Source organism: Colius striatus, chromosome 3 (genome assembly GCF_028858725.1).
Source record: "Colius striatus isolate bColStr4 chromosome 3, bColStr4.1.hap1, whole genome shotgun sequence".
NCBI lineage: Eukaryota > Metazoa > Chordata > Aves > Coliiformes > Coliidae > Colius > Colius striatus.
In genome coordinates, this window is record NC_084761.1 from 25472944 (window position 1) to 25499111 (window position 26168).

A 26168-nucleotide genomic window follows, 5' to 3' on the forward strand; every position below is an offset into this window, starting at 1 on the left:
CAGGAGCAACTTGACGAAGTCTGTGATTTGAACTTAGCCTTCTCTTCTATTACTTCATAGAAATAAGTATCAAGTATTATTTTTAACATACAGTATTTAAAAAAAGGGTAGGTATCCATGTGGCAAATCTATGTTGCAGAAGTTCAAAGTGGATTTAGAAGTTTGTGATACCATAGGTGAAATCTTGCAGTTCATGAACACATTCTGTTTGCAAGCATGTTCATATGTGAAAAATTGTTGCATTTTAATCTAGAATAAAAGCGTGCACTTTCCTCTGAGAAGCAAGTACAACAGGCTTACCAAAGTGGCTCGTTTCTTGCAAGAAAATCCTTCTTGCTTACTGTGTAATATATTGCATCACTACCTTCATCAAGCAAATTACTCCATTATTGAGGATGCCACCATGGTAAGTTACTCTGTAAAAATGGAAATAACTCTATGTGATGGTTTCAGATATACCAATTCTAATGTCTTAAATTAGGTAACAGTTTAAGGAAAGTAAACAAACAAGAAAATATAACCCAAACTCATAAATATCCATTATAAGTAGACATGGCTTCTCTCATTTAATTTTCCTTCAGATCTGCTGTTTTTGTTGTGGCCTGTGTATATGCATAGTTTTCATTAAACTATTGTAATATTAAAAACATGAGAAGTCATAAACCAAAAAGGCATGTCTTTAAAAATGTTAATGACCTTTTAATCAGTTTCATTTTTCTTAAAGATAACAACATAGGAAAAAAAATGCATTTATCGTTTTAAACTATAATAAATCTTTATTAGTAAGGGTAAACCTGTTTTAGCAGGGGAGTTGGACTACATGATCCCTAGAGGTCCCTTCCAACCCCTACCATTCTGTGATTCTATGATTCTGAGTGCATGCATTGATTAGCTTATTCCAAGTTCTCTCCTCAGAACTACTTTTCATGTCCTATGGAAATGCTTAGATCATGTAGACAATTTAAGAAAAGAGCTAATACTGCAAAAACTTTAAGGCTTAAGAATCTATACCTTTTCTTGGTGACTTTTAGAATGTAAATGTCTGGATTGTAGTCATAAGTAATTGTTTGAACAAACATTAGGCATAAGGAGGACTGTTTGTTGCTGATTTTGAGTCATTTTCATAATCCAGTTCCATGGCTGTCAGATTTAAACACCACATTTTTCAACATATTCATCTATGACAGCTCAGTGATCTTAAATAGAACCATTTTTTGGCAGAAATAGCCCTGTTTGATTTCTGTTCAAAATAAGAAGCTCTTTTTTCTTTAGAGCAATTCAGTGATATAATCAAAACAATCTGTATTTTTGCCTCAAATTTCTGTTTTTAAAGTACTGCTTACCAGCAATGGAAAAAACCCTCATCTTTTTAATTTCAGTTCTGTTTCTATAGTAAATCTAGTACTGTTGTGCATTTTAGATCATAGTTCAGAACCTTATAATTGCTTAAGTACATGAAGTTTTATATTTGATAAACTTGTTTCCTGTTGTTTATTTTGTAGCTCCTTGGGCTAGATCCTAGAATTCTTGTTATCAGTGAGCAGTATAAATTCTTATATCTGAATGTACATTGTGTGGTGCCAGCATGTTTCTGTAGTATGCCTCTTAGCAGAAATATTTAAGGGTGTTTTGACTTTTTGTTTCTCCCAGTCTAAAATGCTGTGATATGGGTTTTTTTGTTGTTTGTTTTTTAAGAGTGATGGCCTTCCTGCCTTAGTAACCTTAAAGAAAGGTCTAGTTGCCTTAGCAAGACAGTGGATGAAGTTCATCGTGGTGACCCCAGCCTTTAAAGGAGTCAGCTTACACAGACCAACGCAGCCAGTGAAATTGCAGATGAACTCCTGCCACGACCATGAGGATGGACTTGGATTAGACAATGGAGCGGGTCTTCAGAGTGACACAAGTGCTGATGGAGCAGAGTTTGAATTTGATGCGGGTATTATTGTGTTGTTCTGTCTCCACAAAAATTCATAGGGATTAGTAGCTTCTCTCAGAACATTTGTAGCTGGACAGGTGCTGGACCATCTTATCCAGGCCATGCTTCTGCCAAGAAAGATTGGGCCAGATGACCCTTGAGGTGCCTACCAACCCTGGTATTCTGTGATTCTGATACTTTTGATTTAATGCTTGAAACCATTATAGTTTTGGGTTTTAGAATCGTCTTTATTTTGAAGATGCTGCTGACTATTATTTTTATAGTATTATAATAAGTATTACTTGTTTGGGAAAACCAAACCAGGACACTTATGTGTCTTAACATGCTTTGTCTTCTTACTTACTGCACAAAATACATCAACTTAATTATTTGCCAGCTTGGAAGTTGAATTTTCCTGTGCAGCTTCTGACCTTAGTTAAGAACTGTAACGTGCAATTGTATGAACACTCACTCTCAGAAATAGCTTCAAATTTACTTTCTTCTTTGCTCTTTGTTCTCTTTTGCTATCTTGAATTGGCAGCTGTTTTGTGTTTGTAGCATCTATGTATGGTGGTTCTCTGCAATACAATGTTTTATGTTTTTGTTTTCACAAGTAGCAAGTAGTTTACATTGAGACAAAAATAATTGAAAAAAAACAGGAGACCCTACTTTTAGCTAAAAGCCAGGCAGAAGCTATCAGCAGAGATAGCAAAACCAAAGATGTTTGTGTGTGAAACTGGTATGTAATCATACAGCATGATGGAAATTTTTGCCCCCTTATCTAAAATATATACTTAGGTTGAGCAGAAACAGACTATTAGAACCAATGATTTTTTCTTTTTTTTCCCCTATATCTATTCTATTTTTCACCAAGAATTTCTGAAGCAGCAATTTTGCTGTTCTGTGTACGTTTACTTATAGATGATAGTTATGCAAACGTTAACTCTTTAATTAAAAAGATCATCAGCCATGCCAGAGTCAGCAAAAGGAAGTGAAATTTAGCAACTTTCTTTTGGATCTATAGCACTGCACAAGAGTTGTATGACACTAGGACAGAAGGATTTGTTCTTGGACTGTTGAACAAGATGCAGTAGATCAGTGTCTGAGGTTTTCTTATTTGTCATTAAATTCCATAGACAGCTGTGTGAGGGTGAGTGTCATAATTTGGAAGTTCACGACTGCTTGTGAATAAATGTACATAATAGGTATTCTTGATTCCCCGTACATATATATATATATATATATGTACTGAGGAACATTATTTGCTTCTTTCCAGCTACTGTCAGTGAGCACACAATGCTCTTAGAAGGAACAGCTAATCGCCCTCCACCTGCTGGTGGCTCTTCTGGACCTGTAACTGGTGCTGAGATCATGAGGAAATTATCCAAGACTCATGCTCACAGTGATTCTGTTCTGAAAATAAAGGTAGGTTTCTAATTTTCCAACTGAGTTCAGAGCCATGCTTAAAAACAATATATACTTGCATCATTTAAGCATGTGCATTAGCTTTTATGGCTTTTCATCTATTTTTGGAAGCAGAAATTATTTTAGTATCATTACATGCAATTTAACATGGAAAAAATTCTCTAATAACTTGTAGTAAAATTAGTGTGGGATTTTTTTTTTATTCCACAAACCGTCCAGAAAACTGAAATGTTTTATTGTTATTTCTACTTTCTGAACAGAAGTAGTCAGTTAATATTTGTAGGTTTGAGGGATTGGGTTTTTTTGTTTCTTTCCTTTTTTTGAAGTAATTTGCTGTATTTCATATCTATGTTAGCTTGGCGGCTTGTACCAGTTACTTTTCAGCTGTCTTTTTTCACACAATGATTGAGATCAAAAGGGACTTCTGTAGGTCATCATGTCTAACCCTCCTGCTCAAGGAGGGCCACTTGGAGCAAAATTCAAGAACTCGGTAGCGTCTTGTATTCAAGACCTATATAGCATATAACCTGACACAGATCAAGTGCTACTCATCCAAAAGTTTGCAGGAATGAGAGTTTTGTATTTATTATGTTCCAGTCTCATATTCAGACAAATGTTGCTTCCTTTTTGCAGTTTACACAGTACTTCACTAATTTGTTTGTTTTCTGCACAGGGTATACATCCGTATCATTCCTTAAGTTACACTAGTGGAGATACAGCTACAGATTCACCAGTGCATGTTGGCCGTTCTGGAATGACAGTCAAAGAAAGTCCAAGGAAAGAGAGCCTGCTCAGCTATCTTACTGGGAGTTTTCCTAGTCTACATAATCTTTTGGAGGGAACTCCTCAAAGAAGTACAACTGCAGTTAAAAGTTGTTCCTTAACAAGAGCAGGTATGATATCAAGTAAACTAATGGGGAAGAGTATTGATTTTATTTTAATGATTAGAAAAGTTATTATACTTTGACTATGCATTATCATTTCTGTTTAAGATCTCACCCTTCCACTCCTTCCACCCAAATAAGAATCACAGCTTTTAGTAGCATTTCCTAGACATCATACCATACCACTTCTTAGAAGCAAACAGCAAGTACATCAGATCAGGAAAAAAAATGACAACCAACAAAATAACTAAAATATTTCTGTTTACTTGCCATTACTACTTTTTTAGTATAATGCATCATTATTTTTATGGGTCTTTTGAATGAAGAAGGAAATTGTTCTCCATTTGTCATTTTTTTTCTTGACCTTCCTAAAAAAGTTCACTCAAACTAATGTTCCAGTAACTTAGTTTGTGTGTAATAATTTATAGATGTTTAGTAATGATCTTTTGAAAAAATATGTTTTGTAGAAGTTTGAAATGCATATATCAAAATATTTATGTTCTATATTATTGTTCACATTGCATTGTTAGAATTTGTGTAAAGGCAAACATCTTAGTTGGATATTGCATATTCTCGAAAACCTCTCTCCTTTGCTCATGGAGAATGAAATATAATTCAGAAGTACAGATATTTTGTTTTTGTAATGACTTCTTTCCTCTAATTAATAGTAGAGATGGACAAATGCCAAGAAACTTATAGTGCAACACCCATTAGTGTCATGGTATAATTTGCACCTGTAGTGCTGCTTGAAACATCATTTACTAGAATAAACCTTGATGATTAGGCTTACTTTTGTAGGAAATCGATATTTTCAGTAAAATTATACTGTATTTCTGTTTTCTGCTGACTTGACTACAACACATGCTAAAGCTTCTGATTTATCTATATAGGAAATACTGTGGCCACAGACATGTTATCTGAACATCCTTTGCTGTCTGAACCATCTTCTGTGAGTTTCTATAACTGGATGTCAAATGCTGTGGGCAACAGAGGAAGTGTAGTACAAGAAAGTCCAGCCACCAAATCCGGACACAATAGTCTTCCAACAGGTATTGCTAATGACAGCTGAATTTAAGAGCTTATTCTGGGTTGGCTGCGTTTACCACATTCTGTCTGAAAGTAATCGAGGAAGTGATTTATTTACAACAAGTGTAAATATTACTTAAGTAGTACTTAGGACTACTTATGACTTCTCAACAAACTGGAAAATTAACAAATATGATTTAAGCAAAACTGTTGTTTTCATTTTCCTCACCATGCCTCCAGAAATTTTGCTTTCTTGCATTTTGAACTGTCAGTGTAGCTTCCAAAACCATGTGTAGCTGCCAAAAGCTTAGGAATAAAATCATCCTCAGTTGCACAGCTCCTTGGATTTTGTTTGTTGTTTTAAATCTAATTTGTATATGCTATTTTGGTGATAAATATTTTGTACATTGGATTCATTGCTCTTTCTCAGTTCAGTTTTAAGTCTAAACACAAACATTTGAGAATAACTTCTTCAGAGATGGGGAGTGGTCTACTGGTGTAAGGGACTAGAGAGAAGAAAATAAATATTACAGTTTATTCACAAGCTCATGTTCTTGAAATGATTAGTGCTTTTTATCTTGGACACATATGTATCCAATCCATTTTTCTGTGGAGACATGTACTCATGGCTCTCTGATAAGTGTGATAAGCTTGAGTTATGAAGAATCAGGATTAATTTACATTGTCAGAACAACTCTGTTTTATGGAGATTGAGTCCAGTACAGGCTTAAAATGCAGGTGATTTGGCATCGTTCTGCCCTGGTGCTGCAAGTTCATCAACAGAGCAACTGCAGAGAAATTACTGTTCATAGTAATTTTTATGAAGAGCATATTTGTCTAGAGACTAATCTAGAAAGATTTAATTAGTGGGTCTTACATTGAGAATAATAAAACTCAGAAACTTATAGCACATAGAAAGCTAAAAGCTAAAGCTATAGCACTTGGAAAGTGAAAAGTTTTTCCAACTGTGTAACGTCTCATTTTTGTTCATAGTTTAGGCTCCTCAGCATATAAAGTATTTCAGTTTAAACAGCATTTAAGTACCCTATAGAATGCAGTACAGACACAAGGCCTTGGAAAGCAGGGCAAAATGAAGGAAATCTTTTTGTGCTTTGAGTTGAACTGTCTCTATTACATCTTTCAGCAATATCAGACAGTTTCTTTATCCTGAATGCCACTTCTGTGAGCTTATAGACCTGACTAGGGCTTGGACTTTCTTGTGTGTGTGGCATCTGTTTCTACATAATCTTGATGAGTTAATAGAGTTTGTGGTGTTAAAATTTGCTGTGGTGTTAGTGTTCCATGGGTATTTATTTTTCAGGTGTGGCACCCAATCTTCCTACTATACCCTCTGCTTCAGACTTCAACACTGTTTTGTCTAGTGACCAGAACACCCTGGATGGTACACACTCACAGCACAGCACCAGTCAGGATGACATTGCAGGTGTAGAAGAGGGTAACCAGGGGTTTCCTGCTGTCCAGCTGGCAGATGCACAGGTAGGTGTAGTTTCCTGATGTATTTTGGAGTTCTATTGGGAAAAAACAGTTATTACTTAAAAAAAATAAAATTACAATGATGAAAATGTTATTCTGTTTTTATACCAGTTTCCTGTGTGTTCCTGTGCAAAGATGAAAGGCACAAGAAACCTCTGAGGTGTCCCATAACAAACTTTATGAAGGGTGATTAATAGACCATTGTTTTACAACTTCAAGGAACACCTTGGAGTACTTATGAGATGAACCTAGTTCTCCAGACTATATTTTACTGAGGGGAACATGCAGAAACCTCACTCCCATAGATAAACATTCAATGCTAGCTTACTGTGTAGACAATCTTGTTCCTCAAAAAGTCCACAAAGCTTCAGCCTTTTGTCCCCTTTTTTTCTGTTTTACAGCATAGTTAGTAAAACCTAAAAATGTTCTATATTCTGTAGCTGACATTCTAAATTGTAGATAACAGATGATGGAGCAAGAATATAGGAATAACCTAGAAAACAAGAAGTAAAGCAGTGGGTTTTGTTTTGTAGGTTGTTTTCAAACCTCTTCTAAGTTACACGGGAATTCAGTCTCAGGATGCAATGCCACTCTGCTACAGAATGTACTTTGGAGAGTACCTTTCATTCTCAGGAACTTTGGACTGCCTAAGAGCAGATATTGTTGATTCAGATACAGCAAAGGAAAGAAAAAGCAAGCGAGCTCGAAGGTATTTTATGAGATGTTTAAAAATACGCATATTGGTTAAAGAATTTTATTTTATGTGGAGACATAGAATTCAAAGCACTTCAATAGGATAGGGAACAATCCTTTATTCTTTGAATCTTACCTATTTTATATGTCTATTTAGAATATTTTTTTTTAACTTCTTATGGTATGATTTGGAAATTTTACATATTTGAATCTTGACTACTTTTTAAAATTGGACGTCAGGGAAGAGAGAGGGGGTGAGAATAATAGTGGGGAAAACTTGAGAGGCTTTTAAAAGCTGTTTTGTAATTAATTCTGTAAATCTTTTTGCTACTTTTAGTGCAAATGCTGAATCTCCACCCCCTCCTGCTCCACTGCTAATATTGGGCAAAGCTTTAAGTGATGGAAACATTGCATGCCAAACTAAGTTGAAATAGAACAGAATGGTTATGGTGGTGTTAGCACACAGTATGAAAGCATAAGCTATTTTTTTCATATTTAGAATTATGTTAAGAAAGTGATATCCTATGGAAAAGAAAAGATTGGATTTGGTAAATTAGATATGCCCTTGCGTAAAAAAGTGTTTGACTCCTGGAAGAAGAAACAAATTAATAACTTGTACCTTTTCTTTCCTTAGGCAAGGAGCTGTCAATCTTCCTCCACTTGAATTCAAACCAGCTTTGATGTTAGAAACATTCAGTATTAGTGCTGATGTGATGGAGAAATCCATGTGCACTCCTCATAACTCCACCAATGCCCTTTCTTTTCATGATTTGAATAAGCGCTATTATAACACTTTTCACTGCAATTTTACGATTTCTTGCCAGTCCATAAGCCAGCACGTAGATATGGCACTGGTTCGTCTCATTCATCAGTTCAGTACAATGATTGATGATATCAAAGCCACACAGACAGACATCAAACTTAGCAGGTACACAGCTGGATCAGCCTCTCCGACACCTACTTTTAAAACCCGCAAACATAGAGACTTCCGATCTTCTGATTTCAGCCGAAGCTCTCGAGGAAGTCTTAATGGAGGTAACAGAGTAAACAACACCAAGAACAAACGAACAAATAACGAGAACAACAAAAAAGAGTCTCGAAACAAGAATTCCTTGGGGAGGTCAGAAAGAAGAACTTCTAAAGTGTCCAGGAAAGGTTCAAAAGATGTAGTTGACCACATGACTATTCATATGGATGACTCTGACTCTATTACCGTGTCAGAACAGAGTGAACCTTCTGCTGAGTGCTGGCAAAATATGTATAAACTATTGAACTTCTATTCCCTGATTTCTGATCCAACCGGGATTTTAGAAAAGTCTTCTGAAACTTTCGGACCAACAGGTAAACTACTTGATGAATCCAGATAATAGAAAAAACAGTTTCCTGGCTTTGTAGTATACTTTAATTCTTTTGGTCCCACGGATCATCAGATGTGTGTTAACAGATTGGGTTTTAATTCATCCCTTGATATTTTTGTGCAGCTCTGATCTGGATTTGCACTGGCTGTGACTGTGTTAAATGGTTAACTTTTCTGACTAATCACGTGCAGAATGGGTTGAGTTTGTTCCTCCCTAGGTATTATTTTGTTTTGAAGTTGTTAAAGGAAATGCTGCACGTTATCATTCTGTGAAAATGTGAGCGTGTACATATGTGATTCTGAGGAAGATAATTTCTGCCCTGTGAATGACTGAGAAAAAAAAAAATTGTGAACCTAGCTTTGAGAGGAGAAAAGACAAAATACTGATTTTGGTCAAGTCCAGCAAAGACTACGGGAGTTTGGGCCATAATTTCTGGAGTGGTCATTAGTCTCTATTTCCAATGTATTTCAGCACAGCCGAAATTGGAGAGCTGACCTGGCATCATTCTTTATGTTAGCCAACTTAGGTTGCAAGGGACTGTACTGTTACTAGTTAGGCATACTTTCTTTGCACTTCTTTTAACTAAAGAATGAAAATCTGAGTGTCAAATGAGAGTTTCTGTTAAACAGAGGGCAGTATCTTCCGTGCACAGAATATGCATATCTACAGCTATGATATCTGCATAAAATGTAAGTTTTCTTATGTTGTTTTTATGCTCTGAGTGTTGAAAAGGAAAACTTGCTCACCCAAAACTAAGTTAGAAGAACCTTTGCCTGCAAAATGATTGAAAAAGAAACAGGAAAATTGGAAACTGTCAGAGCATTTTTATTGTGCAATACTAAAATCACACAGATATTATATTTGTATACTGTACATAGGAACATACCTATGAATAATATTGAAATTGCATCTCTTGTTATTGTCCCCATTGTTTCTTGGATTTGGTTCAGTTGCAATGTTATTAGAGTGGATTAAGCAAGGCACAGATCATTTGCCCAAGTTTGCTTGATATGCAAGATTCATGATCCTTGGTTCCAAATATGAATATAAATGAGACATACCAAGGGTTTCATGTAAATTATCCTTAAATAACTCCTCTGTATTTTTATAGGTGTTCGAAGCCCAACTGAACCTGCTTGTAGAGTGGTGTTTGAGAACGAGCAGGACAATGGCAGAGACACACAGAGGAAGCGCAGCCTGGTGACTTCAGAGCCACAGCATGTCACTCTCATAGTCTTTGGGATAGGCATGGTGAACCGAACCCACCTAGAGGCAGACATTGGAGGGCTAACAATGGAATCTGAACTGAAGAGAATCCATGGCAGTTTCACCCTGAAAGAAAAAATGAAAGGTGACATAAGCTATAAGATACTCTGTAATTAAAATTCCATGGCAGCTTTACTTGTTTGTGTGTGTGAGTATATCTATACCAATGTGTATGTATGTGCTTGTGTAGTATGTGTGGTTTGTCAAGAGATATGCATTATATCTGTGTGTGGATAGTATAATAACATTCAACAAGTTCTTTTCAAAACTGTTACTTGGGTCCTGAAAGATTTTAAAAGAAAACAAGATTTTTAGAAAATGCCACGGAGGAAGATGGTCACTCCTTTCATTTACAAAAGCTTTCTTCTTCCCACAATTTAAAATTGCAATATTACTTAATGCGACTACTAAATGTCTTTATTTTTGAAGGTAGTAGGCATACCTGGAAGTACTTTACTGAATAAAAAATACTGTTAAATATCTTTTTTCTTAAAGATGTGCTACATCAAAAGATGACTGAGACATGTGCCACTGCTCACATAGGAGGTGTCAATATTGTCCTGCTGGAGGGAATTACCCCAAATATCCAGTAAGTATGAAGCCTGACAATTAAAAATCGTTCAAGTGCACAGAGGTGGTATCAGGTGTGTGACAGTAAATGTATGTAGCTTAATATGGAGAAAGCATTGATGAAATGTCTTTAGGTAGAATCCATGAAGTCTTAGCATTTGCTGGCAACCATGCAGCTGTTGCAGATTTGAGCGTAATTTGTAAAGCTAACTGAATGTGCTTGTTGCCAGGAGGCTTTTCTATGAAAGGTGTGTCTGAGTAGGAATATGGTGAAAGTACTAGTAGTGTTCAGTCTAGGGCACCTAATTTCACAAGTCTTAGACATAGATACATGAATATGAATGCTCCTGTTCCTTTCCGTTTCTAGTAAAAGATATTAGAAAGGTCAGAACTGACTGTAGGATCACAGTATTTATAAGTGACCTAACTGAAAAATTTTAGATGACAGGTCCAATTGTAAAAAGAAAGAAATTAAATGTTGTGAATTGGAGCTTTCTGCACTCATTTTGTTCCATGTGATGTGCACGTAGAAACTTTATCACATGGTGTGCGTTCTTTCTCTTATGCTTCTAACCGGACATAGTTTTTAGGGATTATTTAACCTATTGATACTGATTATTTCAATTTAAGACCTATATTGTTTCTTAAATAAATCTCCCATGATGCATGGTTCTTTGTGTTATTTTTACAGTTCTAATATCCATCCTTCACTCTTTATATCATTGGCACAACTTGCCAGGGCAGGCGGACAGGCCAGTTGCTTTTTGCACGTGAACATCTGGGATGATTTGCTCAGCATCCACATGGCTGGGGTTTTTTTTGCCAGGTTCACAAACTGAACAAGGCCATACATTGTTTTTGTTTTTCTAGCTGAATTTCTTTCTATTTGAGTTGCAAAATACAAATTGAACTACAACTCTTAAACATAGATCACCCTCATGCAGTTTGAGTGTTAGCTGGGTAACCCTCAGTATGTGATCTGGTTTTAGAATACTAATGTTGTATGGAAGGATTTTATTAACATCCCCAGCTAAATTGCTTCCAACAAGCTCATTTCATAGTTAAATGAGAGTTCCAATCTGACAGCCATGTAGGGTTTCTGAAGGCAACTGAGGCTCCTCATGTTTGATCTACATCATAACCTTACTGAGCTTCCATATAGGGAGGGTACAAAAGGAAAGGGGGGGAAATAATGATAAGTCTTTAACAGCAGCGGCAAACAACAGACCTAACAAAACCAAAACCTTCAACTCATTAAATATGAAAGTAAGTGTCATATTGTGGGTTACAATCGACTAATTTTGCATGAATGTTTATTCTTTATTTGCTTTGTTTTTGTTTTTCTTGCTTTCTCTTCAATCTTCATCTGTAGACTGGAGGATTTTCCTACATCTCCTACAAGCACAGCCAAACAAGAGTTTCTGTATGTCATATTATTATGTTTAATAGTCTTGCAATTAACTCTGTGTTGTGTAGGTAATGGCTGCATTCCTACTGTGTGTGATTGTGTAGGTAGATGTTGTGTGAATACGTTTTAGTTTAACATCAGATATTACCTAGACAAGCTTTTATTGTAGTCTGCTAAATGTCTGTTAAAAAAAACACATTTGAAATGTAATCAATCTAGCTTTAGGGGCAGATATTACACTACTGCTAGAATGGTTTCACTAGCTGTTAAGTTCTTTAGATCTGCTTCTATGCTTGCTTTAATGAGATGAAGTAATGCTGATAACTGTAAAGGAATAGACAAGCCAGATTTGCTTTGAACTTTGTAAGAAACTGCTGTTGATAGTGACTGTTTTGACTTCAGCATGAGTAGGACCATTCCTTTTGTCTTTCTTTACCTTTGTGCCGGATTTCATTACTTGGCATGCTGTACTCACACAAAATCTTTACCTTAGAAGTATGCCGATGAAGATAACTCCCTTCATATCCCCCTGATCCGTATGTTTAAATGTAGGTCTTCCTCTCGCGAAGGTGCAATGTTTTCTTTTTACTTGCTTTCTTACTTCCTGGTGCTAAAGTCCACAATCGCACTGTAGTAGTGGCAAAGGTGGGAAATGGCACACTATCATTGTCATCAAATGACCCAACAGTACTCTGAATAGAAAAGTTATGTAGCCAAAAATTGTGAGGCTCTTTTTTTTGTGTTTTTTTTTTTTTCCCCCTGCTTTAGACTACCAGTTCATATCTTTGAGAAGAACTTAGTGCAACTGCTGTTTGTTACAACATTTGTGTAGATTCAGTGTTGGGATAATACAGGAGTAACTTTAAAACGTCCTTACAGATGGTAGCTCTGGAAGGAGAGGTGATGGACTGTAAAAATGCAAGTGACACAAAGAAAATATTCAGGTTTTTCTTCCTTTTTTTTCTTGTAGTGGCATTAAACCAGCAAAAAGAGAGTACTTTTTTGCATAGTGCATCAGTGAACAGTTGAATTCATGGCCATGTTATGTGGTCAACAAAAATATATATAATTAAAAAGAAAGGACAAATCCATATGGGATAGGTCTGGTGATGAGTCATGAACACAATACAGCCTCTGTCTTAAAAGTAAACCCCTGATGTCTGAAATTAAGGAAGAATAACTTTATTTTTGCCGAAAGTATCTGTTACTGCCTGAATTTTCATCTGGCTCATTGTGATAGTTCCTGGGTGTGTTAGGGGACTCTTGTAGATGTATTTTCCACCCTTTCTCTAACTTTTCCCATTATGTGAGTGGTGCCCTTGTAGCCAGTTCTGTAGTAGGACAAAGGCCTTTTTAGCAGCTTTGTCTGGAGAGTGGTGATTTATGAATTAATACAAGAAAGCAATAGAATTACATCTGGATGTGTTACTGGTATATAATTTAAGTATCGATTAATGATTTTAATAGTATTCGACCAGATCTGCTATAGACCATAGGTGAGGAAACTGCAGATATATGATGTACAGTGCTCATTCCAAATAAAAGTATAGCCAGACAACTAGTTGTTCCGCATTTCATTCTGTCGTGGAAATAGACTTTTTGTGGACCAGACAAGTGACAATGAAATGAATTAATCGGATGAAATATGGAAATATCTTAGCAGAGAAACACAGTTAATTTTTGTGAAATATGTTTCTGATGACACAACTATATTGGTGTATTGGTGTCTTTTTTTTTTTTTTTTAACTTAAGGAAATGCTTAAAATGGTATGATATCCCACGTTTGGAATGGCTTGTAATGTCAGTACAGACTTCAACTGCTGTGAGAATGAGGGAGTACTGGAATGGGCTGCCCAGATAGATTGTGGAGTTTCCTTCTCTGGAGATATTCAAAACCCACCTGGATGAATTCCTGTGTGACCTACTCTAGGTGGCCCTGCTCTGGCAGGGGATTGGAGTAGATAGTCTTTTGAGGTCCCTTCCAACCCTTAAGATTCTATGATTTAACTTCTACACAAAGACAGGTTAAGACCAGATTGTCTGTCTGGTACAGGGCAGGAAGAGATCTTGCAACTTCCCTTAAGTTGAAAGTTCTTCTCCTGATACTACAATAACTACTATAGTAGTATTTTGTGTAATTGATGCAGTGAGGGGAGGTATTCTTGATTGGCTTCACAATACTTCAACCAGAATGGTAGCAGGAAGAGAACAAGAAATATGCAAACATCAACAGAGAAGTAATCATGGGATTTTTTTTATTTGAGAGGTGAATTAAAATAAGTGCCTTTTTCTTAAATAATATTTATTTGTATAATGTTTTTCCAAAAATACTTGTGAATTGTTTCCTCCTTCATAGTTGTGTAAATTCCTCAAATATTTAAAAATCATTTCTACTTGACAGTCAACCCTGAAATATGAATCCATAACCACTTTGGATTTGGGTTACTTGTAGCTCTTGCGTAGCTGTGAAAATCTGTAACTGTTTCTAGAGCTTCTGTAAATTGTTCTGCTGTTGGTAGGCCTGTGGTTGCACTACAGTGCTGTGTATTTCTTCATTAGAAGCAGAAGGATGATGTCTTCTTTTTATTTCCACATCTGGGGTGCTTCGGTCTAGCTGGTATTTTAATATCAGAATAAGGAGTCGTCTGTTAAGGCTTCACAGAAGAAATATTTCTTAGTGGGTAGAATTCATAGAACACTAGCTTTTGTCATGAAACCAAACTCTCAGTAGAACAACTGAAATCATGATACATGCTCTTTAATTTAGTATTTCAGAAACTGGCATTGAATGTTGGAATTTTATAGTTTATTTTTCAGACATTTTAGCTAATGTACTGCATCTTCACAACTGTATGTCTTTCTTTTTGAGGCTGTAGTATTCTATGCTGGCTACATAACATACTTCCATTGGGTAACCCTCCAGTAATTGACCTTACATGAGAAACAGTGATGTGTTACCCCATCTTATCTTTTTTAATAGGAGCTTAGTGAATTCTGATAGACCAAAATTTCATTTTGACATCAAAACCTGTCAACTTTGTGCATTTTTATTTTATCTTGGGTAACCATTGTGAACCATATCCTCCTTAATTTTAAAATTGAAGTTTAGACTTCATATTTTGGAACAGTATTTATTAATTCAATATCAGTATTAATTAACAGAGCCATTTATCACTTGCTATGTATTTATTGCTAAGTATTTCCTTCATTGGCCCTTTCAGATGCTAAAATCAGATTTTACTAAGTCTTCTTATGAAAAGGATGATTTAGGATTATTCCTGAAAACGATTTGAAATGGAAGGTTCTTATTTGTTTCTGTCTGTGAAAATTTGTCTGTGTATGTGCAGCCTAGTGTGTATAAAACGAACTGGTCTTACATATATAAACTCAACTGATCGTACTGATACCTGGTTTAGCAGGTATTTTTGCCATGCATGACTTGTACTTCTCTGAAATGTAATGTAGTTGTTTGTCGCATGTAGTGCATCTGTGTTTGTAAAGTGAAAGAAAAAGGAATGTCTATGTAGTTTATAAACAAAATCACTTGTATGAATAATTTAAAATTCAGCTAACGCTTAAAAGCCAATTTTAACATAAAAGTGCAACTCTTTTGAAAGACATGCAAAGAAATCTTTTTTCCTTTTCTGTTAGAACTGTCGTGAAATGCAGTATTGCCAAATCTCAGGCCCTGTATAGTGCCCAGCGAGGGCTGAAAACAAACAATGCTGCTGTGGTCAAAGTTGGAGCCATCAGCATCAACATTCCTCAGCACCCTGCCACGCTGCACAGCATGATGGTGCGCAGTTCTCACCAGCTCTCCAAGCAGATTTCAGACCTCATCAGGCAACCGTCAACTGCGTAAGTGCTGCTGCGAGGCACTTCTGAATGCCCGTGATTGCCATCCAATTATAGGCTTGTGCTATTTGGAATGTCTGTGGGAGAGTCAGTCTAGTCATATATGAGAGAATAACAAAAAGTATTTTCTGATCTTTGTCTTGGTAAACAGGCCCCAGCCTACCAAAGAAGATGTCGCCACTCCTTTGCCCTCAGAAAAGACTCCAACAAGTATTAATCAAACACCTGTTGAAACAAATGAATTTCCACAGTTGCCAGAAGGCTTAGAAAAGAAGCCCATAGTTCTTAAATTCAGTGCCATGATAGATGGTATAGCAATTGGAGCAGCGCTCTTGCCCTCTCTAAAGGCAGAATATAAGATGGGAAGAATGAGGAGTCATGGCATGACAGGTAACAGTTCTCTAAACTTTTAAAAAGATAATGACTTCTAGTTTGGCCTTGCTAAAAGCATCAGAGGACTCTGTATTTCTCTTGAATTATAGCTAGAGCGTTGACTCTCTTGCTCTTGGCTTGTTTTTTGAATGTGGAACTGAACCAGGTGGGGCCATGTAGAGAATTTACAGTATTGTTATACACAATTTCCAGAGGCAGAATAGGAGAGTAAATTAAGACGTGTACAGTTTTTTTATATATATATATATATATATACACACACAGTTCCTCTGACTGCTGTGATCCTTGATTAATAACATTCTGGTTCGTAAGGCTACTTGAAAGTATTTTTACACGACTTAAGTACAGATGAGGTGGTTTGTCTTTTCTCCACCTAATTACAGTGAAGTTGTCATTGTCTTTAAAAAGTAAGAAAACCCAGATTCATGTATGTGGATATTTATAGGTCGAGAGTTTTCTGCACTTCAATAACATTTTAAAACTTTTTTTAAAATTCCAAAAGTGTTCTTAAATTTAAGGACAAATAAGATTGTTTTGCCAATTCATACCTTTTCTTTCCTCATCTTGCTTTTACAGGTGCCCAAACAAGATTTAATTTTGAGCTTCCAAGTCACAGATTGCGCTTCACTTCAAAAGTCTCTGCCACTGATATGTCAACCATTCCTCCTTCAGCAAGTCTTAATCTTCCTCCTGTCACCATGTCAGGCAAATATATCATGGAAGAACATGATACTTACTCCGACCAAATCTGGAGCATAGATGAACTACCTGCAAAGCAAGGCTATTATCTGCAAGGGAACTACTTACGTTGCGTGGCTGAAGTAGGTGTTGAAGACAGCAGTCATCTTTGATAACTTATTATTTTGGTTCTGTCACATCTCTATATGTGCATCTTCAGAATTATTTTAATAGTCTGCTTATTGCAGAACTCTCAATTTTACAGGTTGATAAAAATATAGAACTTGTAATTGTGAGACACTGAAATAGAACTTTCTCAGTCCTTAGTTTGATGAACAGCCAACACATTAAGCAGTCAAGACTACTCTGCCAGAAGATTTTGAATATGTTTTGTGCAAATAAATATGTTTTGAAACAACAATCTTTCTCAACAGTGAAGTGGACAAAAGTATATTATGCTGATCATTCAAACAGTGTCATTTTAAAAGGAGAGCTTATGCTAACACATCAGATAATGTTGTGTATATTGCAAAAAGAAATACTGTAAAAATTTCAAACAATTTTATTGGTTTATAACTTTTATTTTTTCATACCTAGACAGTTCCATAGGTAGAGAACCTATATATAACCTTAGTAAATCATATACATTTTTTTCTTTGACATGGAGCATTGTACTCATGAGTTCTGTTTGTGTACCAATTCCTACAGTTACTTTTCACAGATAGACAACTGGTACTGCTTAAAAAATCTCTATCTGGTGAGGAAAAGCGAGATTTTTCTATTGACTATATTTCTTTCATCAGAAAAACAGAATAGCGTATTTATGATTGAGACTTTTGATGTTTGTGACTTTATGGGAGGGAGAAGTTTGAATAGGTGCTGCTCTTTGTTGAACACATTTGAGTTCTTTCCTGGCTGAATAAGGATCTTGAGGTCTTTCAATTTGGTCAGCATGTAAAACAAAAGACAAAGGCTGCTTAGTAAAGGCAAAAACCAAGTCCAAGTAGTTTTAGAAAATATCTGTATTTTATTTTAAAAATTGTAATGGCGAATTGAAACAATCCTGGGCAGGCTCCAGGACTTCAGGAATATTCAGTAAGATTAGATTGTACATGTAACAAATTTACCATTGAAGATATCTGTCAATTTGTTCACCTAGAATAACTAGAATAATACACTTTTAGAGGTGGACAACTCATTTTATTTTGTGTTCTGATTATGATTTACTATCTGCAATTAAGTAGCTTTTGCATACTTCCGTGAATCTTAATCAAGTCCTGCACTTTATTGTCTAATCTGGACTTAAGCAGGACAGTAAACTTTTTGGTATGGTAGTGTATGTCCTTCAGTTCTCTGATAGACAGTCATGGCAGAAAAAATGCAAGACAAAGCAAATTAATGTTCTTTTTATGCCAGTAACAATGTAATTGGACTTGAAAATATGCCTGAAAACTAAAAATGTTTTTGTTTTTTTTAAAAGTAGGTGTGGTAACTGTTTTAAAGTTCTGTTCTAACATTTTGTATTTCTGCAGGTTGGTTCCTTTGAACATAATCTCACAACTGATCTTTTAAATCATTTAGTATTTGTACAAAAAGTGTTCATGAAGGAAGTAAATGAAGTCATACAGAAGGTTTCAGGTAAGCAAAAGATCCTTAAACCTTGATTGAAGGCAACATTATATAGTTTTCAGGATTAGCTGTTTATTGCATATACACCATCATCTCACATCTGGCAATCCAAACAGCAGCGAGAAGCAAGCAGCAGAAATGGAACTGGAAATAATAGCAGAAGCTCTGGAAATTGTTAAGCTCTATTGAAAATTATATGTTTTATTGGGAAGCTGGGTAGTTTGTCATTATGGACACTAGGCTCTGTGCCTGTGTATGATGTGACTCTGACTGGGTTACTTTCTGCATTCACTTTGTTCACCTCTAAATGCAGATTATGATATGCATTTTGTAATATAACTTCAAATCTTGTTTTAAAGTAAAACGGCTGTGTCCAGGGAAAATAGTGTCAATATGGGTATTACTTACTGTCTTCTGATACCCAGTTCTTTGATTCTTTGCAGATAATGTGTTTCAGAACTGCATGAAAAGGCATATAGCTATTCATTTGGTTGTTTTGTGTGTCATGTAGAAATGACTGTTTTATTTCTGTCACTTAGGCTGGCTTCTGTTCTCAAAAGATTTTCAGAAGAAAAAATAGTGTTGTCATTAAAAACCCAATTAGAGAACAGTTTCAAAATTACTCAGTGCTGTTTCTTTTGTCATATGTAATGGAAATTGCATACTGAACTGTGCATTTGAGTAAACAGCCAAAGTTACAAAACATTTATTTGCTTATATAAAAAATTCTGTCTATTTGGCAAGATCACAGTTTGCATGGCATTTAAAAATAGATCTGCTTGCTTTCTAGTTCTTACTGTTAGAGACTTGGTTTGAAAACTAGGCAATACTCCTTACAGGCTTTGAGACTTTCTGTGAAAAATTTCCCAGGAGAGAGGAACATGAATCTCTGCCTAGATTCTTAGTAGAGATCTATTAACTATATGTAACAAGCTGAATCTGCACTATGTTTTCCATCTTCAACCTGTATTTGTTTTTAGACATCTGTAACTGGTCACTGTTTAAAATGAGGCTTAATTCACTGTCTCTTTTTAGTATCTATTCGGTTTAGAATATTTTCTTAGTTAAAACTGTGTATATTTAATTTGTACAGGAGGAGAGCAGCCAATACCTCTTTGGAATGAACATGATGGCACAACTGATGGAGAAAAACCAAAAATTCTTCTTTACTCATTGAGCCTACAGTTCAAGGTAATCCTGTGATGACAAAACAGTGGTCCTAGATGCTATTAATGGCTTTTGTTTTTTTTCTCAAAGCTTACTGAATCAGGAATACTCTACATGAAGAAAAAGACTGTTTAATTCCTGCTATTCTTTTAAAATAGCTGAATGGCAGTGTATTGTGGAAAACAGTAAAGCTCTCTTTCTTTTCTGCACAGTGAAAAGGGTTTTTTGGTTTGTGTCTTGTCCCTACTGCTCCACCCTTTCTCTTTATGTCTCTGAACCAGACGCTAATAACTGTACCTTTCTTACTTATTAGGGAATTCAAGTGACAGCTACAACTCCCTCAATGCGAGCTGTAAGATTTGAAACTGGATTGATAGAACTTGAACTCTCAAACAGACTGCAAACCAAAGCAATGCCTGGAAGTAGCAGCTACCTCAAACTGTTTGGAAAATGTCAGGTGGATTTAAATCTGGCTCTAGGACAGATTGTTAAACATCAGGTTAGTGCTCAACATCTTTGTATGGGGTGCTCTTAACAGTGTGTGGTTAAAAAATACATAACCAAGCCAAAACGTTGTCTTTCATTGGTTTATTTTTTGGATTTTTTTTCCACTGATCTGGCTTTAGAGTGACTGTGAAGTGTCGGAAGGCTGCAAAAAGTGTAGATTTTTGTTTGATTGGTTTCTTGTTTGTTTTTTTGGTTGCAATTTGTTTTTTCCAGCTTGTTTTCATTGTTTAATAATAATTTAAGCACTCTGCAGCACACAGTTGTGGAAGTATACTTCCTGAATATGCTTTTGGATTTTGTTAGATAGTGAGTCAAAATAAAATTTCTTACATGAGTCACGAAGGGGCTGAAGATGACTTCTCAGAAGATTTGACAAGTCTTCATTATGAAGGCTAGTGTACATGCATAAAAGATGGAAGAAGTCAAGTATGGGCTCTTTTCTTTTGCATGCTATTAATATCTTGGAACTTACTAGCCCTTTGCAACAATAATGTTGCTGCTGAGTCAAATTTGAGATTTTCATTGATGTTGCCATTATTTTTAGATTACCTGAATAAAATAACAAGATCAGACAAGATCCATACTTGACTAGACCTACATTTTCTCCTGATGTGTCTGTATTGGTTTGACAGTTGTATCTCTTGGGTTCTTAAACCCACTGTTAGCTGGAACCACTAATTCTATGATATGAAAATATTTTGTGATGCCTAGAAATAAGTACAAGTCTTAGAACATATAAATGCACCATCACAATAGAGGATCTGGATACATATAACAGTTATTTTAGCTAATCTTTTATGATAAATAAGGAAAATAACATTGCAATCAGAAATTAATGTAAGAAAAATTGTCTAGAAAAGGGAAAAGGAGATGTCTTTACTAGTTGCAATTTTGCATTTTGTCAAAAACAGTAATTTAATTACTTGTCCCTGAACTCTTTCCTGCTACAAACCTCCCTCTCTTCCTGTTATTTGAACATATCAAGGTTTATGAAGAAGCTGGCTCTGACTTTCATCAAGTTGCCTATTTCAAGACAAGAATTGGGTTAAGAAATGCTCTCCGAGAAGAAATCAGTGGCTCGTCAGATAGAGAAGCTGTGCTCATTACTCTGAACAGGCCAATTGTTTTTGCTCAGCCTGTGGCCTTTGATAGAGGTACTGTAGAAACAGTTGCTACAAATTTGTCTTCATACTAAGGAAACTATATTTTCTTTATCAAAGAGGCTTGATTATTCAAGATTTATTGTATTTCATGTTAAATCAAAATTTTAGGTAGCTGAGAAATTTAGGGGATCTATTGCATGCCAAAAGATTAATAATTTCTAATGTCAAAAATTCCATTTGCTGAAGGGATTAGTTTTCATATGGTTTGGAGAACGTTCCTTTTGTAAGCTTTCACAAATTAATGCTGAGAACAGTATTGCTTTTTCTGCATTTGATGTGTTGACTTCAATGCTAAATGATTGACTTTGTCCATCTAGTCCTTTGCAGCATGAGCCTCTTCACTACATCCCGAATATGTATGTGTCTATTGTTGTACATCCATCGTCTTAAAGTAATGGAAAAACCATAAAAATGAAGAAAAACCAAACCCCAACTTTAGTTAGTGAACGTGGATTTGGTGTTTTTTTTTTTTACATGCTGATTTCAACTAAGCATTTCTGGTTTCTTCATAAAGCTGTTCTATTTTGGCTGAACTACAAGGCTGCGTATGACAACTGGAATGAACAAAGAATGGCTTTACATAAAGATATTCATATGGCCACAAAAGAAGTAGTAGATATGCTGCCTGGAATCCAACAAACCTCTGCACAGGCTTTTGGGACCCTCTTTCTTCAGCTGACTGTCAATGACTTAGGAATTTGCCTGCCCATCACAAACACCCCTCAGGTAGTAAAAATATCTGAAGTGACATGACTATTGGTAGTCTGTTGAAATATCCATTTGTATGCAGTACATGGCTTTTACGGCCATAAATGTAATTTTTCATCACATCAACACAAAAGTTATAGGATGCTGATAATTGCACAGTGACAGTGCTTGTAATAGAAATGGTGTTTCCAATTATAAAACAACTAGGCCAAGCATGTTTCAATTGGTGTGCATGTTTTGGGGAAACTTAATGGATTCTTGTTTACACAACCGTATCAGCTCAGCACTTTGAAAAGTCCTTGGAAATGTTTTAGATGAAATATAGCTTCTTGAAAATTTCCAGCACAAATTCACAAAAAATTCTTTATTTTTCATAAAATTATAGATAGAAAAACTCTGAAAACTGTTGGCTTTAACCTGATGTTCTGACTTCTTTATTTAGTTAAAACAAGGAATGAGAGTATGAATAACCATTTGAGATATAGATGTATGTTTTTTTCAAACAGTTTTTTTTATTTAGCAACTCAGACTGAGTTAAAAAAAGATATGTAAAATGTAGTCATTGACAAAGTCTATCATTGGAGTACAATACATTGTAATACTTAGGCTAGATCAAAAGAAGTCTAGCTTTATAAAAGAGAATATGTGGGCTCTTTTGCAGGTGAACAGAATTATAGACCTTCACATACAAAGGGCTGTAAAACAATCAGCCAATATTTTCATTTAAGACTCTGCATAATTGGAGGTATCGAAGTAGCACAAAAAAGTCACATAGAAATTAAAGATACTTTTCATCATTATTCAACCAACTCATATGCAGCCCGTTTTGGCAAAATGAATCAACTCTGGGCTTGTGTTCCATGATCATGGTACCATTTGGTTCATAGCCCTTGGCTGTCTAGTCCTTGATGAAATATGGATTTTCTTTCCTTTTCCAGATAAGCTTGACTCCTGGTACCCTAATCTATTTACAATGTAGGTGTTACATTTAGAAAAAAAACACTGCAAGACATTGTGCAGACAGATGTTATGCTATTGAAATGTTCTGTGGCAAGGAAAAATAGGTCATACAAGAAGGGGATTGGTTTTCTAATAGGGAAAGAAAACAGTGTTTAATGCAGGTATAATATCGCTTTGACATTGCAATGATTGGTAAATTCTCTCTGTGATTTTATTTTCCAGTCTAACCACACTGCAGATCTTGACACTGGCTCTGCTTTAGTCCTTACTATTGAAAGTACGTTAATCACTGCCTGCTCTTCAGAGTCTTTAGTTAGCAAAGGCCATTTTAAGAACTTCTGCATCCGCTTTGCTGATGGCTTTGAGACAAGTTGGGATGACTGGAAACCAGAAATAAGAGGAGATCTAGTCATGAACGCATGTAAGTGGGTGTAATTTCATATTGGACAATAGTATTTCAGATGTAAATCCACTTTTACCTTTTCTCCATGACTTTTAAAACTGCTGAACTTTCCTGAAAAAGATAAAGAAAATACTTTGGCCTTCTGAACTCAAAATACTAGAGATCTACAAGTTTGTATTCCTTTGTTCTTTTCCTTATTAATAACTTTGTTGCTATACATCTCATTGTAAACATTTAAGTTCAGTCTGAGAGGTGCTGAAAGGGCTGGATGCATTGCTTTTATATAGTTATTTATGAGATCCAAGTAATTTTTTTTAGTGGTTGAATATAGATGATTTTCATTCATGTATATGTATCTTTCATTACGGTGAAGATTCTAGAGTTTATATGGAATTTGAAGTTGATATAAACTTGGATGTTGCCAAGTAGATTCACTTTACTAAATAAGAAAAGTTATTCATTGGGAAATAAAATTAAACCTCCTGTCCAGCACCATTCACCCTTTAAATATGGAGGGCAAAAGACCATGGTGGAATCTGGAAGGAATCTGAAATCTGTAAAGCAATTTTGACTGTCTGCTAATTGGTGTATGTGCTTCATACAGGTGTTGTGCCAGACGGTACGTATGAAGTATGTTCTAGGACAACTGGACAAGCTGCTGCAGGTAATACATTCTTTGAAAAATAAATCAAGTCCTAGATAGATGAAGTATCCATAAAGTATGAAATTTTAATCCTTTAAATGTGTTGTAACTTATTTGGTGGTTTATTTTCTGTTATGTTCAGTCCTTCTAATGATGAGACTTTGCATCCTGAGCTCCCATCCTGAGCATCTCTTATAAAGACAGCTTCTTGTCTTCCCAAACTCCCTGTTTTTCCAGTCTGTCTTACTGAGTTGTTCAGGCATTCTCCAGAGGCCCTGAAAATACCTGGCAATCTCCTTCTTGGTCATCATACCTGCTGCTTGCTTCTTCTCATCTATTATCCCAAACATTTCGTCTACAATGTTTCCTGTCTCTACAGCTGTGCTCATTGTCCCCTGCTTGCTTTTTTATGTGCTAAGGAGACATAAAAGGAAACATGTGCTGTAACTATTAAAAATTTACCTCACGTGGGATTGTGGAAGTCAGAAAGCAGGATTAATCCATTTAGAAGGAAAAACAGTATCTTGGGTAGTTCTGTTTAAAACAAGTCCTGCATTTTGATGCTGAAAGGTGGCACTCATTAGAAAAATCCCAGGAAGACAAGGGTACTCAGCAGGCACGTTACACATAAAACATCTTCAAGCATAATGACTGAGACTTAAAACTGTAGATAGGTCAACATTTTTACATGCAGATAGACATCGTTTAGGTTTCTTGCTGTTAGAAGTCCTATTCTGGAATAGTATGCTTAACTGCTACTATAAGAGCTGAAGTTTGAGATGCTTTCTCCTGGTCATCAACTTGACTGAAGGGAATGTATTTTTGTTACGTTTGTCTGTGTATGTATATCATTGGTTAAAGAAATACTAACTTTGTAGCTGTGAAGTACTTTCAGCAGGCATTTTGATTGTGGAATATGTTTTACTCAGCGTGGGCAGAAAAGACAGTTTGTGACTGATAAACAGTCTTGGATAATTAATGCTTAACTCAGTATGGGGAATTTTTAAAAAAGACAAAAAACTGGTTAAGCTCTTTTTTGTATACAGAAAGTAGTAGTGCTGGAACGTGGACCCTGAATGTGTTATGGAAGATGTGTGGGATAGATGTCCACATGGATCCAAACATTGGGAAAAGACTGAATGCTTTAGGCAACACCCTCACAACATTGACAGGAGAGGAAGATATTGATGATATTGCTGACCTCAACTCTGTAAACATAGCTGACCTTTCAGATGAGGATGAAGTTGACACTATGTCTCCCACGATACATGCAGTAAGTGAATCAACCAAAACAAGTGCTACTAATTGGAAAAGTTGTGACAAAGCCTTCACTCAAATGGAAAGATCTTAGTTTTGAGTTGAGTCCAGCTTGTTACTCCGTGTAGCTTGTATAGAGTGTTGCAAATAAAAAAAAGTTTGTGTGTCTTCTAACACCGTATTTCAAAGGCAAGTAACCACAGATCATATTTCTACTGGTGTTATGTGGAAACATTGATCTGGATCTGAAAATATGGAGACACGATACCTAACTTCAGGTACCTGAATTGGAAAAGCTGTGGCGGTAGATGTGGTTTTCTTAACAGAAGATTAAATTATTAACATAAGCAAATTAGAAAAAAATGTTTTTCAGTACTTTTACTTAATGTGCTGCTAACCTTTCTTATTGTTTTCACATAAAAACATTTTCAGATATGTTCTTTAGTCGCTGCTATCTTAAATTTGTCTCTTGCCTGCCAACAGTAGAAAAGTTATCCCAGAACACTAATGTCCTGTTTGTTGTTTAGAAATCAGGTGGAGGTTCATTATGTGGAGATGCACGCAAGCTAACATTTGGGCAGCGGATTGTAAATCACCTGCTGGGTTTGAGCCCCCCAAACCATCGACACTCTGTTCCTGTAGAATATCTATTGGGGTCAGCGAAGTGTGATTCTCTTCAGTCTAGCAGATCACATATGAAAGCAGGCAGATCCTGCTCATGGGGACATGTATGTAGTAGTTACAGTGTGTCTAACTGAATGATGGG

At 35.8% G+C, this 26168-nt stretch overlaps 1 protein-coding gene across 11 annotated transcripts in view; it reads left to right on the forward strand.

Annotated features, from left to right (window-relative positions):
* BLTP1 (bridge-like lipid transfer protein family member 1) overlaps positions 1-26168 on the forward strand; it is a 117771-nt gene that overhangs the window by 63092 nt on the left and 28511 nt on the right. For 6 of the 11 annotated variants that reach the window (XM_061994110.1, XM_061994111.1, XM_061994117.1 and 3 more), the window contains 22 exons: positions 254-406; positions 1696-1936; positions 3192-3340; positions 4014-4233; positions 5115-5273; positions 6572-6747; positions 7278-7453; positions 8072-8778; positions 9907-10146; positions 10557-10650; positions 12004-12054; positions 15667-15897; positions 16046-16284; positions 16864-17108; positions 18498-18603; positions 19688-19785; positions 20075-20260; positions 21254-21422; positions 21946-22157; positions 23322-23520; positions 24107-24166; positions 25192-25418. In XM_061994110.1, coding sequence (XP_061850094.1) covers positions 254-406; positions 1696-1936; positions 3192-3340; positions 4014-4233; positions 5115-5273; positions 6572-6747; positions 7278-7453; positions 8072-8778; positions 9907-10146; positions 10557-10650; positions 12004-12054; positions 15667-15897; positions 16046-16284; positions 16864-17108; positions 18498-18603; positions 19688-19785; positions 20075-20260; positions 21254-21422; positions 21946-22157; positions 23322-23520; positions 24107-24166; positions 25192-25418 — 4338 coding nt within the window. Of the gene's footprint in view, positions 1-253; positions 407-1695; positions 1937-3191; positions 3341-4013; positions 4234-5114; positions 5274-6571; positions 6748-7277; positions 7454-8071; positions 8779-9906; positions 10147-10556; positions 10651-12003; positions 12055-15666; positions 15898-16045; positions 16285-16863; positions 17109-18497; positions 18604-19687; positions 19786-20074; positions 20261-21253; positions 21423-21945; positions 22158-23321; positions 23521-24106; positions 24167-25191; positions 25419-25929; positions 26131-26168 lie in introns of all 11 variants that reach the window. The other 5 variants (XM_061994112.1, XM_061994116.1, XM_061994120.1 and 2 more) reach the window with 4 other exon arrangements.